Here is a 15,013-nt window from a genome sequence, read left to right as displayed (position 1 = left end):
AAAAAAATTCAAAATGAGTTGATACAGTTGTTAGCTAATGAGGTGAGAAATGCAATTGTCAAGAAAGTTAAACATGCAAAATATTTCGCAGTTATACTTGATTGTATTCCAGATGCAAGTCATGAGGAGCAGATGTTGTTAATAGTACGATTTGTAGATGATTCGGCAAACTTACCTACAGTTGAAGAACATTGGCTTGAATTTTTGAAGGTAGATGACACAACAGGACTTGGACTGACAATCGAGTTTCAAAAGGCTTTGATCAAACTCGATCTGGATATTGATGACATTAGAGAGAAAGGGTATGATAACGGATCTAACATGAGCGGGAAGTACAAAGGTGTGCAAAGAAGAGTACTTGAAATGAATCCCCGAGCTTTCTATACTCCATGTGGCGCTCATAGTCTAAATCTAGCGTTATGTGATATGGTGAATTGTTGTTCCAAAGCTGTATCCTTCTTTGGAGTGATACATCGCATCTACACTTTGTTTTCATCTTCTACCAAGCGATGGCAAATTTTTAAAGATAATGTAAAAGGGTTGACGGTGACGCCGTTGTCACAAACACGTTGGGAAAGTCATGTTGAGAGTGTGAAGCCTATAATGGAGCAAACTGCACAGATAAGAGAAGCATTACTTGATTTGGCATAAACTAACGAAGATCCTAAAATAAAGAGTGAAGTAGAGTCGTTGGCAACACATGAACTTCGGAATTTTGAGTTCTTACTTGGCATGGTAATCTGGTACATGTTGTTGCATGCAGTCAATATTGTGAGTAAATTTCTTCAAACCGAATCTATGGATATTAATCATGCTATCGACCTAGTGCAAGGACTTGTTTCATTTCTTGAAGATTATAGAGAAATTGGATTTGCCATTGCCAAGGATGAAACGACAAAAAAGGCAAATGAAATGGGAATTGAAGCTGTATTTACAAAAAAATGCATAATTCGAAGAAAAAAGCAATTTGATGAAAACTGTAGTAACGAGGTAAAGCAATCAGCAGAAGAATCATTTAGAGTTGAGTACTTTGTTTTTATAATTGATCAAGCTCTATCTTCTCTGATGACTCGATTTGAACAATTCAAACAATATGACGATATATTTGGATTTTTGTTTAATTTGAAGAGGTTAAGGGTGCAACTTTATCAAGTTTGTTGAACTCTTGTATGAATCTTGAGAAATATCTTGAACATGATGGGCTTTCGGATATCGGTGGAGATGATTTATGTTCGGAATTACAAGTCTTGAAGATTTATTTACCAAATGAAGCAACAAGAGCAATTGAAGTGCTACACTATTTGAAGACATTGGATGTTTATTTTTCAAATGCTTATATTGCTTACAAAATTTTGTTAACCGTATCGGTTACAGTTGCATCTGTGGAAAGAAGTTTCTCGAAATTGAAGTTGATCAAGACCTATCTCCGATCAACTATGTCACAAGAAAGATTAAACGGGTTGGCTATGTTATCAATAGAAAAAGAAATGGTTAAGCAGCTAAGTTATTCAGATTTGATTGATATTTTTGCCTCTAAAACAGCAAGATGAATAGTATTTAACTAATTGTTTGAAATCTTTGGTTTGATGGTTTATAATATAAATCGTTTCTATAATATATTTCGTTGTTGTTTTAATGTTAGTTTTTTAAGTTAGTAATGAGTCGCATAATACACCTTTGAATTTTGTCGATGAGGGGCCTAATTTTCATCATTCGCCTCAGGGCCCCTCAAACACAAGACCGGCTCTGATCACAACCCACACACTCCAGCGAATCTTCACGGTGGCAACGATGGCACTCTTTCTTGTGCAGTAGTGGATTGTCGCTATGCAAATCTATTCTTTTTTTTATTATTATTATTTTTAAGTTTGATTTCTCTGAAATGAATGCTATGGAGTCATTGTTTGTGGTGCTTGATGATTTTATTTATGCTTTTGCAAAGTTTTGGGGTGGTTGAGTTTTCGCACAATGACGACGATGATGGTGTGCGGTGCTGTGCTGTGATATTTTTGCACAAGTTCAAATGATGGTGCTGTAGTGGTAATATGGTGCAGTGCGATGGTTGTAATGGTGTACCATCTGGATCAGTGCTAGCAAGGTGGTGGTGGTATAGTGTTGAAGAGTTAAAGAGTTTGTGATCAATTATTTCGATTATTGTAATCAATAAAATTGGTCAATTTGAAATCAATAAAATAAATAATTTGTGGTCACTACGACTATTTATGTAATTGTGACTTACAAGTAATATGATAATTGACGACCTAAAAATAACTTGCAATCAATTAATTTGATAATAGGTGATTGAGAAATAATATGTAACCTATCAATTTGATAATTTGTGACCAATAAATAAATTATGATCGACAAAAATTTGTCATTTGTGACTATGACATTTTATGACTGTGATTAGTACATAACTGTAATCAAAATTTGTATAGTATTGTATGACTTTAATGTATATTAATTAATAAAGTATTTTTAATAATCTATTTAATTAATAAATTATAATTATGACCTGATTTTTGAAAGTTTAAAAGAACTTTCTTAATTTTGAAATGGTATATCTTAACTACCTTAAAAATGTAATATTCCTTTATTTTTAAATATACATTTCAATTAATTTATAAGTACTATGCATTTATTCATTATTTATTTATTTTATTTAAAAATTAAATCATTCAAAAATTCTTTCCAAACAGTTGGCATTGACTAGAGTCAAAAAAGATAGCCTAGTCGTTATTCCTTGTTCTTCTTTTTAATTTTTTTTTTAACTAACTATTTTGACGCTTTTTAACGTCTTTTTCAACGCACATTTCTAAATTACTTTGGTACATCAAGTTTCCGTTAAAGAGAGGAGAAAATCATTGAAGTTGTACTTGACGAGATTTTTATCTTTTATTATTATTATTATTATTATTATTATTATTATTTTATTTTATTTTATTTTATTATTATTTTTTTTAAGTGTTGGACAAATAATAATATGTTTATTGGGCCACTAAATGCATCGGTTCTACGTCCAAAGTGGCTCGGGTTAGCCCCTTCACCTTATCCGGTAAGCTATGTTAAACTTGGTTTTTCTATAGATGAATTAAATAAAAAAAATGTGTCAATTTTAGTTTCAGTTCATTGAAAGTGTTTGATATTATGTAAATCAAATAAGAAATATCTATAAAAGAAATCTTGTATATAATAAAAATATATTACGAAAATAATAATTAAAACATGTTATCTAGTTACTGTGTTTTGTTCATGTCTTCAAGTGCGAGAACTTAAGAGGCATGGCACATGGTAGAACAAACATACTTGTAAGAATAAGAATTATTGTTTCGATTTAAATGTAATCAGGGACGGATGTGGGGGGCGGAGCTGGGATGTAGTCCCCCCCACCAAGGACCAATAAATTTTTTTTTTTTCGTTAAGGCATTTTTCATTTTTTCTGTAAAAACTGTTTTTTTATGTGTAAATTTTTTTTTGCGTATTAGCCCGGCTTGAAATTTTGTAGTCGATCTTGAATCTAATCCTGGATCCGTCCCTGAATGTAATGATAAGTTTAGGTTCAAATCGTCAACTTATAAATATTTTAAAGTAAAAGAAAATTTTGCATTTTGTGTATTTAAGCTTTGTGAAATGTAGCAAATATATCCTCAACTTTTATTAGCCTAATACTTTTCGATTATGTAGCAAAACTCCTTTTTCCCTCTAGTAAACCATTAAATGACGAATTTTTCATTCTCTTTAAATAAATAAAGATTGTTGACCATCGAACTCCAATTTCATGAAAGTTGTTCATAGGCCCCACTTAAAGCAGATGTAAGTTCGGCTATAACCCTCCATTCGGATTTGCCCGCTGTAACCCCAAAAAGACATTATGATTGCCCCTTGTCACATCACTCTCTCAATCTCACACACTTGTTAAAACCCAAAGCCACCAATCTAAGGCCCGAAATCTCCAATCCCTCGCATGTCATCATTACCTGAGGAAACATTGGCACGTGTCCACCGGCCTCGTCAACCAATCACAAGAGGATTCGAAGACCCGACTTTCGAGCCTGGTACTATAGCTGATTTGACATAATTTCAGCTGGAGTCATGTATAAATAATAGAGAAATAGTCTTCTTAAGGACGTGACTTTTTTTACAAACTTATTACACAATTACGTCTTTCCAATATAATACGTGGTTTTTTTTATAATAAGAAGGAAGCTTGTCCCTTTTCTTAAAGTTGACTCTAGATTACTCTTTACATTTTTAACACCAACAGTTTTACGCTAGAAGGAGGGCTGCATTGTGAAAAATAGCCCTATTCTTCCCACAAAAAGAGAGTCATAAGTTGTCCCATGAAACTAATACACCACCTAGTTCTCCAACATAGTGAAATTAGAACCAAGCAAATGAGCCACAAATGACCGCTATAAGAGAAGCCCTGGAAAAGCTAACAAATGTTGTGGGACGATTGGAACATACCTAAGCTCACTTGTCCCCACCAAATACTGAGGTGGAATCCCTAGAAGGACAATGGCAAGGCGTTCCCTACCAGGAGGACCCTCCACTTTTCAAGAGAAGAATTTTCTAGAAGTCGAACTGACGAAGTCAGGAGCCAGGGGCCCCTGGCAAGGAGGACTGGCAGTGTGTTTGACAAGTTGGGAACTCAACACTCTTTAACCCCTACATGAGGACAAGCTGAACCCAACCTAAAATGTTCTCTGGAGCAAGCAGAACCCGAAATGAGCGCCTGAAAAAAAAGATCATCGACCAGGAGACCAAAAACAAGGGTAACACTGAAAGACTACTTCACCAACGGACATTTCCCTTTCATTGAAGATGTCCTTATTGAACTATTACCTGAAAAATGGAAGATTCCCCAAATGACCGTATACGAAGGAGAGGGGGGTCTCCTTAGTCACCTTGATAAGTACACCTCGTGGATGGAGCTACAAGGGGCAAGTGATGCCATCATGCCCTGGGCTTTCTCCCTGACCTTAGGAGATAAAGCTTAAAGATGGTTCAGGAGATTGCACCAGAGGTTGGTAAAAAAATTGGAACAACTTGGTCACCGCATTCCTAGCCAAATTCATGGGCTCAAAAGCCAGGACCCAAGGAGCGGTTAGTGAGCATCAAGCAGGGAAAAAGTAAATCCCTTAAAAGCTATCTGAGTAGATTCAATAAACAATCCATGGAAATGGAAAAGATATCTGATGACGCCGCACTCATGGTCGTGTTCGCTAGACTAAGCCCTAGAACGGGATTCTGGTGGTCAGTGTATGAGGACGGACCCAGAACTTACCACGAGCTCTTGAACCAAGCTAAGAAATACATAAGTGCTGAGGAAGCAACCTCTAATCAAGAGAAAGCTAGATGTGATCCCAACCTCATCAACGCGGCTAAAGAGAAAAAGTTGAATAACAATCCTCTGCCCGAAAGAAGGAAGGATGGGAGAGAAAGAGGTCGTCCTAAGACTCGGCCCTACAAGTTTCGAGAGTATCACTCGCTGAAAGCCTCCTTAGAAGAGGTATTCATGCAAACTGGCGAGAAAGAAGCATTCTACAGGCTGGTGACCCAAAAAAAGGGGCAGAGGAGACATCACCAAAGGCGATACTTCCGATATCATAGAATGGCGGGACATGACACTGATAGTTGTTGGGAATTGAAAGAAGAAGTTGAGTCCTTGATTCATAGAAGATGGCTACAAAAGTTCGTTGCCAAACAAAAGGAGGTCGATCGAACTCAACCGCAAGAGCTTCCACAGCAGGGACCTGCTACACGAACTCACCAGGCAGTTTCTAATCGAAATCTATCCCCACGAGCCGAGATCAGAATGATGGTCGGAGAAAATCAATATATTGAAAGGTTCAAAAGGGCAAGGCAAAGACAAGCACGGAATGGGCGTATAATACCGACCTACGAAGAACAAACTCCACGGAATGGTATAGATCCTGAATGGTTCTGGTTCACAGGGGAGGATTCCCAAGGGATCCTCCAAGACCAAAGTGATGCCTTGGTAATCACCATCTTAGTAACCGAGGTAAAAGTGCAAAAGACACTGGTAGACAACAAAAATTCGATCAATATACTGGACTCGCGAACCTTAAGGCAGTTGGAAAATATCGAAGCGCTATCTCCAACCATATCCAAGAAAGCTGCAGGGGTTCTCCGGAGATCCTATCGATGCTCGAGGTCAGATTGTCCTAATTATAGAGCTGGGTGAAGCTCCTCGCCAAAGAAGGATTCTGGCTGACTTTGTGGTAGTCGACCTACCGTCCAATTATAACGCAATATTGGGACGACCCATATTGCACGAGCTGAAGGTCGTCACGTCAATTTATCATTACTGTATGAAGTTTCCCACTCCCTATGGGATCGAAATTATCCAAGGAGACCAAGCTGAAGCCAGAGCATGCAATATCGACCTGCCCAAACCATAGATCAACATGCTAAGGGGAGGGAAAAGCAAACGAGTTGGGGAAGCTAGACTAAAGAGGCCCATTATAGCAGATCTCTCCGAGATCAGTATAACAGAAAAGTACCTTATGTGACCAATGGATGACGTACTATCCTTTAACGATAAAGAAATAGACCCATATCCTTATCCTAGAGTCCTGGTAGTCTCAGTACCCGTGACAGGGATAATCGTCCAGAAGGTCTTAGTTGACACAGGAAGTGCTCTCAATATTCTCTTTAGCAACACTCTCAAGTGGATGGGCATAGCTATCAAATTCCTATGACCGTACTCAAACACGGTCCTTGAATTAAGCGGAGCCCTGACTACGGCTAAGGGGGTCAATCAAACTCACAGTTGAGGTCAAACAGGGCCTTGTCAAATTAAAATGAATTCCGAGTACGTAGTATTCGACACTTCATCGCCATATGAAGTTGTCATGGGATAGTCCCTATATTCAGTTTGAGATCAGCAGTATCCTTGTACCACTATTCAATCAAATTTTTCACACTTCACGACATCGGCAAAGTCAAAGAAAACAGGGAATTCATCGAAAAGTGTTAATTGAAAGCCTCTACCAGCCATCAACGCATTCTCCCAGGAGTGTTATGGCCCGTGTATGGGAACCTTAACTCGGTTCACTAGACTCGCGCATCAAAATTGAAAGAGGAAAACCCGTTGAAGAGCTGGAGGAAATACAAGTCTATGCCAACTATCCATCAAAAGAACTGCAGCCTTCTACCCGAAGCGAAATCGTGGATTTTCTCAGGCAAAACCTCGATATCTTTGCCTGGAGACATGTGAGGGATAGATCCCAAAAATGCTTTTCACAAACTGCAAGTCAACCCTTCAGTTCGGTCGAGGCAGCAAAAGCGTCGCTCTCTAAATCCAGAAAGATGTCAAGCACTCAACAAGGAAGTGCAAAAACTATTGCACAATGGGTTCATACGAGAGGCAAATTACTCCAAGTGGGTTGCAAATCCAGTTCTCATGAAAAGCACAATGGAGATTGGAGGGTGTGCATAAATTTCACCGACATCAACAAAGCATGCCCTAAAGATAGTTTCCCTTTACCAAGAATAGATCAAATGGTGGATGTCACTGCCAGACACGAACTACTCAGCTTTATGGATACCTACTCCGGATACAATCAGATATCGACGTACGGTCCAGATCAGGAGCATACCTCATTTGTCATCGATCGAGGTCTTTACTACTCAGGGTAATGTCATTTGGTCTAAAAAATGCTGGGGCCACTTATCGTGGCTCGTGAACTCAATGTTCTCCTAGCAGATCGAAAAAATAATGAAAGTGTACGTCGACGACATGTTGGTCAAAAGCATCAACGCCAAAGATCGTTGCCAGCATCTGGCATAGATGTTTGATATCCTAAGAAAGTACGGAATGAAATTGAACCCAAGGAAATGTGCTTTGGAGTCAACTCGGGAAAGTTCCTGGGCTACATGGTGAACAACCGGGGAGTCGAGGCGAATCCAGAAAAGATATAAGCTATCATTGACATGAAATCCCCGACTAAACTGAGAGAAGTACAAAGTTTGACGGGATAAATCATCACCCTCAGTCGATTCATCTCCAAGTCCATGGATCGATGCAAACCCTTCTTCGACATACTGCGATAAGGGAAAAAGTTCGAATAGATTGCAGAATGCCAAGAAGCCTTTGACGGGCTAAAGAAATAGCTGGCTTAGCTCCCGGTGCTCTCAAAACCTAAAGCACGTGACATCTTCAAACTGTATTTATCTATTTTAGAGTAAGCCGCTAGTGCCGTCCTAACTCGGGAAGAGAACGATGCCCAACACTCGATCTATTTCGAGCAAAGCACTCCATGATGCTGAGCTCCGTTATATATCTGTAGAAAAGCTAGCATATGCCCCATTGATGGCAGCCCAAGAATTGAGGCCGTATTTCTTGGAGCATTCCATCGAAGTCCACACCAACTTCCCATTAAGACAAACCTTGCAAAGATTGCATACCTCAGGACGAATGGTAAAATGGGCAGTAGAGCTCGGACAGTTCGACATAAGGCAAATGCCCCGTACTTCCATCAAAGGTCAAGCTCTAGCTGACTTCGTCGCTGAATTTAGCAACTTGCTAAGAGGGGAGCCACCAAAAGAAACCCCTTGGGAACTTTTTGTTGATTGATCATCTACCGGAGATCTATCTAGGGTAGGTGTTGTATTAATTAGCCCAGAACAACACATATTTTGTGAAGTTCTACCGTTTGACTTCAGGGCTTCGAATAATGAAGCTGAGTGCGAAGCTCTCATTGTTGGAGTAAGGATAGCTTCAGGGTTGGGAATCCCCAACCTGATTATATACAGCGATTCCTCGCTAATTGTAAATCAAATCAATGGCACATATCAGGTGAAAGAAGAAAGAATGGACAATTACCTCCGGGTCGTAAGGAAGGAACTTGGAAGCTTCAAAACCGTCCTAGTCAAGCAGATCCATCGATCTTAGAACAGCCACGCTGATGCCCTGCCTCGCCTAGCCACCAGTGAGGGGATTAAAGAATTTGATAACATCCCTGTGGGAAAAATAGCACAACCTGCCGCTGAATTAGCTGAAGTGACCCTTATGATGGTAGATCCCAAATCGACCTGGCAAGATGAGATCGTCGCACACCTTAAAATCAAGGAATGCCCCAAAAACTTCGCAGAAGCAAGAAAGCTCTGAATAAGGTTGACTAGAAATACCCTAGTTGATGATGTCCTTTACAAGCGGGGTATTCTACACTCTTGTTGAGATGTTTGAATGAAGAGGAAGCACAATATGCCTTACGATAGACATTCACAAGGGAATATGTGGAAATCATTCTGGTGGACAGTCCTTGGCCCACAAGATCACACGCCAAGGGTATTTCTGGCCCACAATAAGGCGTGATGCTCTCGAATTTGTAAAGAAATGTGACAAATGCCAGCGACCCTATCATCAATACTCCACCGTGCGAACTGAATCCAGTAACTGTACCTTGGCCCTTTAAAAAATGGAAGGTCGACCTAATTGGACCTATGCCCATTAGAAGAGGAGGTGTAAAATTTGCCATCGTTGCAGTATATCATTTTATAAAATGGGACGAGACAGAGCTGCTTGTCAAGATTGCCGAACAGAAGATAATTGACTTCCTATGGAAATCAATCATCTGCAGGTTCGGCATACCACACTCCATCGTCACCGACCATGGAAAGCAGTTCGACAATGTCCATCTTTCAGATTTCTGTGAAGAGTTCGGCATCAAGAAACATTTCTCTACACCGAACCGCAAGCCAACGGCTAAGTTGAGGCTATTAACAAAATCATCAAGCACACGTTGAAGGTAAGACTTGATGCACTTAAAAGGGGATGGGTTAAAGAACTCCCCATCTACTGTGGTCATATCGTACCACTACAAGGACTAGTACAAGAGAAACCCTATTCTCGTCGACTTTCGGTGTAGAGGCTGTAATCTCATTGGAAATTGGCATTCCCTCGTTTCGTATAGCTACTTAAAGTGAGGAAGTGAAGAATATGGCTCTTCACGGAGAACTCGCCCTTGTTGAAGAGAAGAGAAATAATGCCGAACTTAGAAATATCTTTTATAAGCAATGAAATGCCAGATACTACAATCAAAAAGTACGAAAATGAAAATTTGAAGTAGGATCCCTAGTCTTGCGAAAGGTATTCCTCGCCACGAGGGAGGCCGACAGTAGATCCCCAGACCCCAATTGGGAGGGTCCCTATCTGGTCACAAAAATCCTGCTAAAAGGAGCATATGAACTAGAAGACCTGGGGGATAGGCCTTTACCCCACCCTTGGAACGCCGATCACCTTAGGCAGTATTATCGGTAAAACAAGGAAAGTCCAGGATATGTGAACATTATCTGTAATGTTGATTGCATAAATAAATGAGACTCCTTATTTGAATATATCATTCAACACTTAGTCAAATTAGTGGAAATTCCTCCTCAAGAATTCTCAAAAGCCATGCTCCATGTGCAGGCCGAGTTAAGGTTGTAAGTGCTACGACACTTAGTGAAAATTCCTCCTTAGAAATTCTCAAAAGCCCTACTCGACGTATAGGTCGAGCTAGGGTCGTAAGTGCTATGACACTTGGTGGTAATTCCTTCTTAGGAATTCTCAAAAAGCTCCACTCTATGTGTAGGTCGACCTAGGGCCGTAATTGCTACGACACTTGGTGAAAATTCCTCTTTAGGAATTCTCAAAAGCCTTGCTCTATGTATAGGCCGACCTAGGGTTGTAAGTGCTATGACACTTGGTGGAAATTCCTCCTTAGAAATTCTCAAGAGCCCTGCTCCATGTGCAAGGCGAGCTAAGGTCGTAAGTACTACGACACTTAGTGAAAATTTCTCCTTAACAATTCTCAAAAGCCCTACTCTATGTACAGGTTAAACTAAGGTCGTAAGTGCTATGGCACTTAGTGGAAATTTTTCCTTAGGAATTCTCAAAAGCCTTGTTCCATATACAGGTCTAGCTAAGGTCATAAAATACGACGACACTTGGACTACAAAAGAAATCATCGAACTTCACAAAAGTAAAATAAGTAATGCTTAGGGTTGAGAATACTGTCAAAATGAGATTCATTCGAATACCAAGTCAAAACATAGTCATTACAAAAGTCGGCAGCAAAAACATAAGTGTTTAAAAGTTCATCACATCAAAGAGGGCATCCTAAGAAGAACTAGGGAGTGAGGGGGCCTGGCTAGAAGGAAGAGGGTCCTTAGGAATAGCAGCAACATCCTCTTTAGCAGGGAAGACCCGAACTCCAACCTCCTCAGTCAATCGCTGGAGCTCTTTCTTCTGTGAATGTGCTTGACGACCTCCTCCAGGGCCACAACATAGGCATCCTAGGCCAAGGCATCAAATTCAGGGGACGACCTCCAAAGCTCTACTGACCCCATAGCCTTTGCCTCAGCTTCTTCTCCTCTTTTAGTCGCCACTCTCGCCCTTTCATTTGCCTCACGCGCCTTCTTCACTGCTTTCTCAACCCGGGTTCGCTCCTCTTCGAATTTTTTCTTCTCCACCTCAGCCATATGCTTGGCCTCCTTCCCTAAGACCTTCAAAGCTTTGATCTCTTCCTGCAGCTTCACCTCAAAATCTAGCTTAGAGTTCAACTCAACACCCATCTTGTTTAGCCTATCCTCATAATCCTTTTCCTTTTCAGCAAATTGAGCCTTTTCTCCCTCCATGCCTTGATAAAGGCTTAACGCTTGATCCTTGGCCTCCAGTAATTTGTTGAGTTTGGCCTTCAGCTGATCCAATGTCAAATAAATCCATTAGACATAATATGTTGAAAAATCCAAGTATACAAGCTAGGATAATGTACTTTGTCCGCTACTGCCATCATATATAAGACAAATCGGTGGCTGTAAAGTTGAGCTGTGATGATTGCTTTCCTAAGTGGCATCTCATTCAAGAAGTTCTGCTCTCTTTCATTCCGACTCCTAGTTCACACAAAGGAGGAGCGAGGGCGGCTGTCGTTTCCCTAGAATGGGAAGAAGCCCGAATAAAATCAAGTAATATCTCAGGCTAGTGACACAATAAGCCATCCAAACTCGGCATCTGCAAATCAGGACACCTCTCTTGAGATCGGATGGAGCTAATGGTGGCAGCAGAAGGTGCAACAAAAACTGGCACGACTGGAATCGGTGATGGCAGAGAAGGAAATACTGGACTAGGACTGGGTAGTCCAAGTGAACAGGCTCAAGGACCGAGATCGCAGCTAGTGTAGAAGTTTGATTCCTCTTCAAAGGGGGGACCTCCTCTTTAGTCTCTTTAGATCAACTCTCAGGTCGAGCTGGAGCCTCGAACCTTTTTTCTTTTGCCACCGCTGTCGCCTTAGTTGCTTTGTAACCTAACATTTCTTGTTGACGAGTTGAAAATGCATATACAAAACACTCAATATTTTCATACAGGTTCAATAAATGCTTTTTGTTCTAAAGAAATAAGGTATCTCAACTCTTACCTGGGTTGGCTTGAGCAGATGTGGATGGTTGTGTCGTAATCTGACCTGAGGCAATTGCCTGAATCAAATCGGCCATAAATAAGTTCGAGTCTGAAATCACGTACTTACACGACCGCTGTCTTTTTGGAAGAGCCCTTATAGCCTCAGCGCACCTCTATCTTTTGTTAAGGTAACTTTCTTGTAATTTGCAAAACAAAACATGGGTAATCAATACCGCTTCAATATTCGTTCTGACTCGAGTATCAAGAGAGCGTTGCTTCCACAAAGAATGGTAGAGTTTGGAAACAACGTCTTTCCTATTCACCTCAGCAGGGTAGAACTCTCAATCCCCCAACACGTAGAAAAATTCCTCTTTCCACTTTTTAATCGAGGAGAAAGTGTCTAGTACTAGGGAACCACTAGTCCTCGGTCCGACACCGGTATACCACCAGCCAGAAATTCTACCATCCTCCTTAAAGGTAAATAAAGAGTTGAACTGTTCAACACCGAGTTTGGGATTTCCTAGCTTGTCCCACAAAATCAGGGTGGCAATCAGAGTTCGCACACCCATTGGGGCATAGCTAGATCGGAGCTATACCCTAGTAGGAAAGAAACTTGCGTGTGACCCTGGGAATGGAGCCTAAGGCCAGCTTGTAAAATGGCTGAGTTTAAGGCTACCCATCCTACTGGTGGCTTATTAGCCCGATCAGTAGGTTCAGGGATTATCATTATGATCGAACTAGGGATACCATAATTGTCTCGCTAGCCCGCCAACATATCTCCCTTTACGACCGACATATAGGAATTGGCTCCCCACTTCTCCTAGTCATTCCCCTCACTACCCCCACGTGATTCTACCTACTCACTTCCCAAGTCCTCCTTAGTCTACTCCATTTCCCCAGGGTGAGCTAGAGTAACTGAATTAACGATCGAAATGGGAATAAGGGTCAAAATTTCTCTACTACTAGAAGACGAGCTGGAAGTGGGAGGGACAGATTCTTCCTGCTGGTTTCCTCATGAATGAACCCTAGATTCGTCCGAACTCATATACAGATTGAAAATAAAGTATGAATTGAAAGGACAAATTGAATATGCAGAGGAATGCCTAGGAACTCAAAGAAAAAAAAGACCTCACTCAAAGATAAGGACGAATGTACTAGGGATATCTTGCTAATTTAGAGAGAAAAATCGCACAAAGTAAAAGGCAAAGTGAAGGATCAAAAGAAATTTAAAAAAGAAGGAATTCCAAAAGACTCAATCTGTACAATCCATCCAAAAAATGGAGGGAAAATTGATGGCATGGATGCAATAGCCTGAAATGACGTAGTTTCATTACAAAACTTCCCGAGGAAGCCACCATGAGTGTCGTACAGCTCATCCCCATCAAAACGTGACCTTGGCACAATAATAATTACACTTCTTGGAAAAGCACCAGTCGAGATAATAGGTCAGTACCCCTTTACAACAGAACTGACTTGAGGAGTAACTGTTGACTCTGAACTCTGATCTCATGAAAGTTGTTCGCATGCCCCACCTCAGGTAGTTGTGAGTTCAACTCCCAAAAAGACATCATGATTGCCCTTTGTCACGTTACCCTCTCAATGTTACACACTTGTTAAAAGTGATGTCATCACCGCCCAAAGCCACCAATCCAAGGCCCGGAATCTTCAATCCCTCGCAAGTCATCGTTACCTAAGGAAACATTAGCACATGTCCACCGACCTCGTCAACAAATCACAGGAGGATTCGAAGACCCGACTTCCGAGCTCAATATTGTAGCTGATTTGAGGTAATTTCAGCTGGAGCCATGTATAAGTAGTACATAAATAGTCTTCTTAAGGACAAGTGACTTTTTTTACAAACTCATTACATAATCACGTCTTCCTAATATAATTCGTGATTTTTTTTATAATAAGAAGGAAGCTCGTCCCTTTTCTTAAAGTTGACTCGAGATTACTTTCTACAAATTTTGATGTAAAAAAAATAAAAATAAAATAACTAGTTAAAAAAATGAGAAAAAAAAATAAAAATGAAATTTCATAACAATTTTAAAAATACGACAACTTGATGAATTGAAACATCTTTGTAGCCAGAGGGGGAAAAAAGAATAATTCTATAGGTATAGAAAGTTATTACCAGAAATTATATAGGTGCTGCATACAACATCCATATTGTGCATTTCCTATGTGTGTTATGTCAAAAACTAATGAAAAATTGTCAAGTGTCTTTTTGTAAAAATTCTACTAAACTTTTTTTATATTTGTGGCAAAATTGGAAAAAAAAATGCAAAAGCACATAAAAAAGGGAATTCCGTTAGTTTCATCTTTTCAAATCAACCTCAAGCTCCCACCCCTCACTCCTAGCCAAACACCAACTCCATAAATATAATCACAGGTGGTGGAGATCATGAGATCTAGGCTGCTCAATTAATTTTTATTATTTTTATTTTTTATAAATTAATTTTCCAAGGTTGTTGAGTGAGTTTCTAACAATAAAGAAGATGACCATTTTTATTTTTATTTTTAATTGCAAGTTTTATTTTTCAATGTGTTGACACACAAAAAGTTCAGCCCAAGTTGAATAGCCTAAGGAATGAAGCCCAATTAGAAGAT

General features: G+C 40.0%; 1 protein-coding gene across 1 annotated transcript in view; it reads left to right on the top strand.

Moving 5' to 3' along the window:
- LOC111366811 (zinc finger MYM-type protein 1-like) overlaps positions 1–651 on the top strand; it is a 1,320-nt gene extending 669 nt beyond the window's left edge. The window contains exon 2 of the mRNA XM_022987507.1: positions 113–651. Within this exon, the coding sequence (XP_022843275.1) occupies positions 113–651 (539 nt within the window). The remainder of the gene's footprint in view (positions 1–112) is intronic.
- The last annotated feature ends 14,362 nt before the right edge of the window (positions 652–15,013 follow it).

The sequence above is a fragment of the Olea europaea genome, chromosome 18 (assembly GCF_002742605.1).
Source record: "Olea europaea var. sylvestris chromosome 18, O_europaea_v1, whole genome shotgun sequence".
Taxonomy (NCBI): Eukaryota; Viridiplantae; Streptophyta; class Magnoliopsida; order Lamiales; family Oleaceae; genus Olea; species Olea europaea.
The sequence above is the reverse complement of the archived record's forward strand: the minus strand, read 5'-3'. Positions and strand labels throughout refer to the sequence as shown.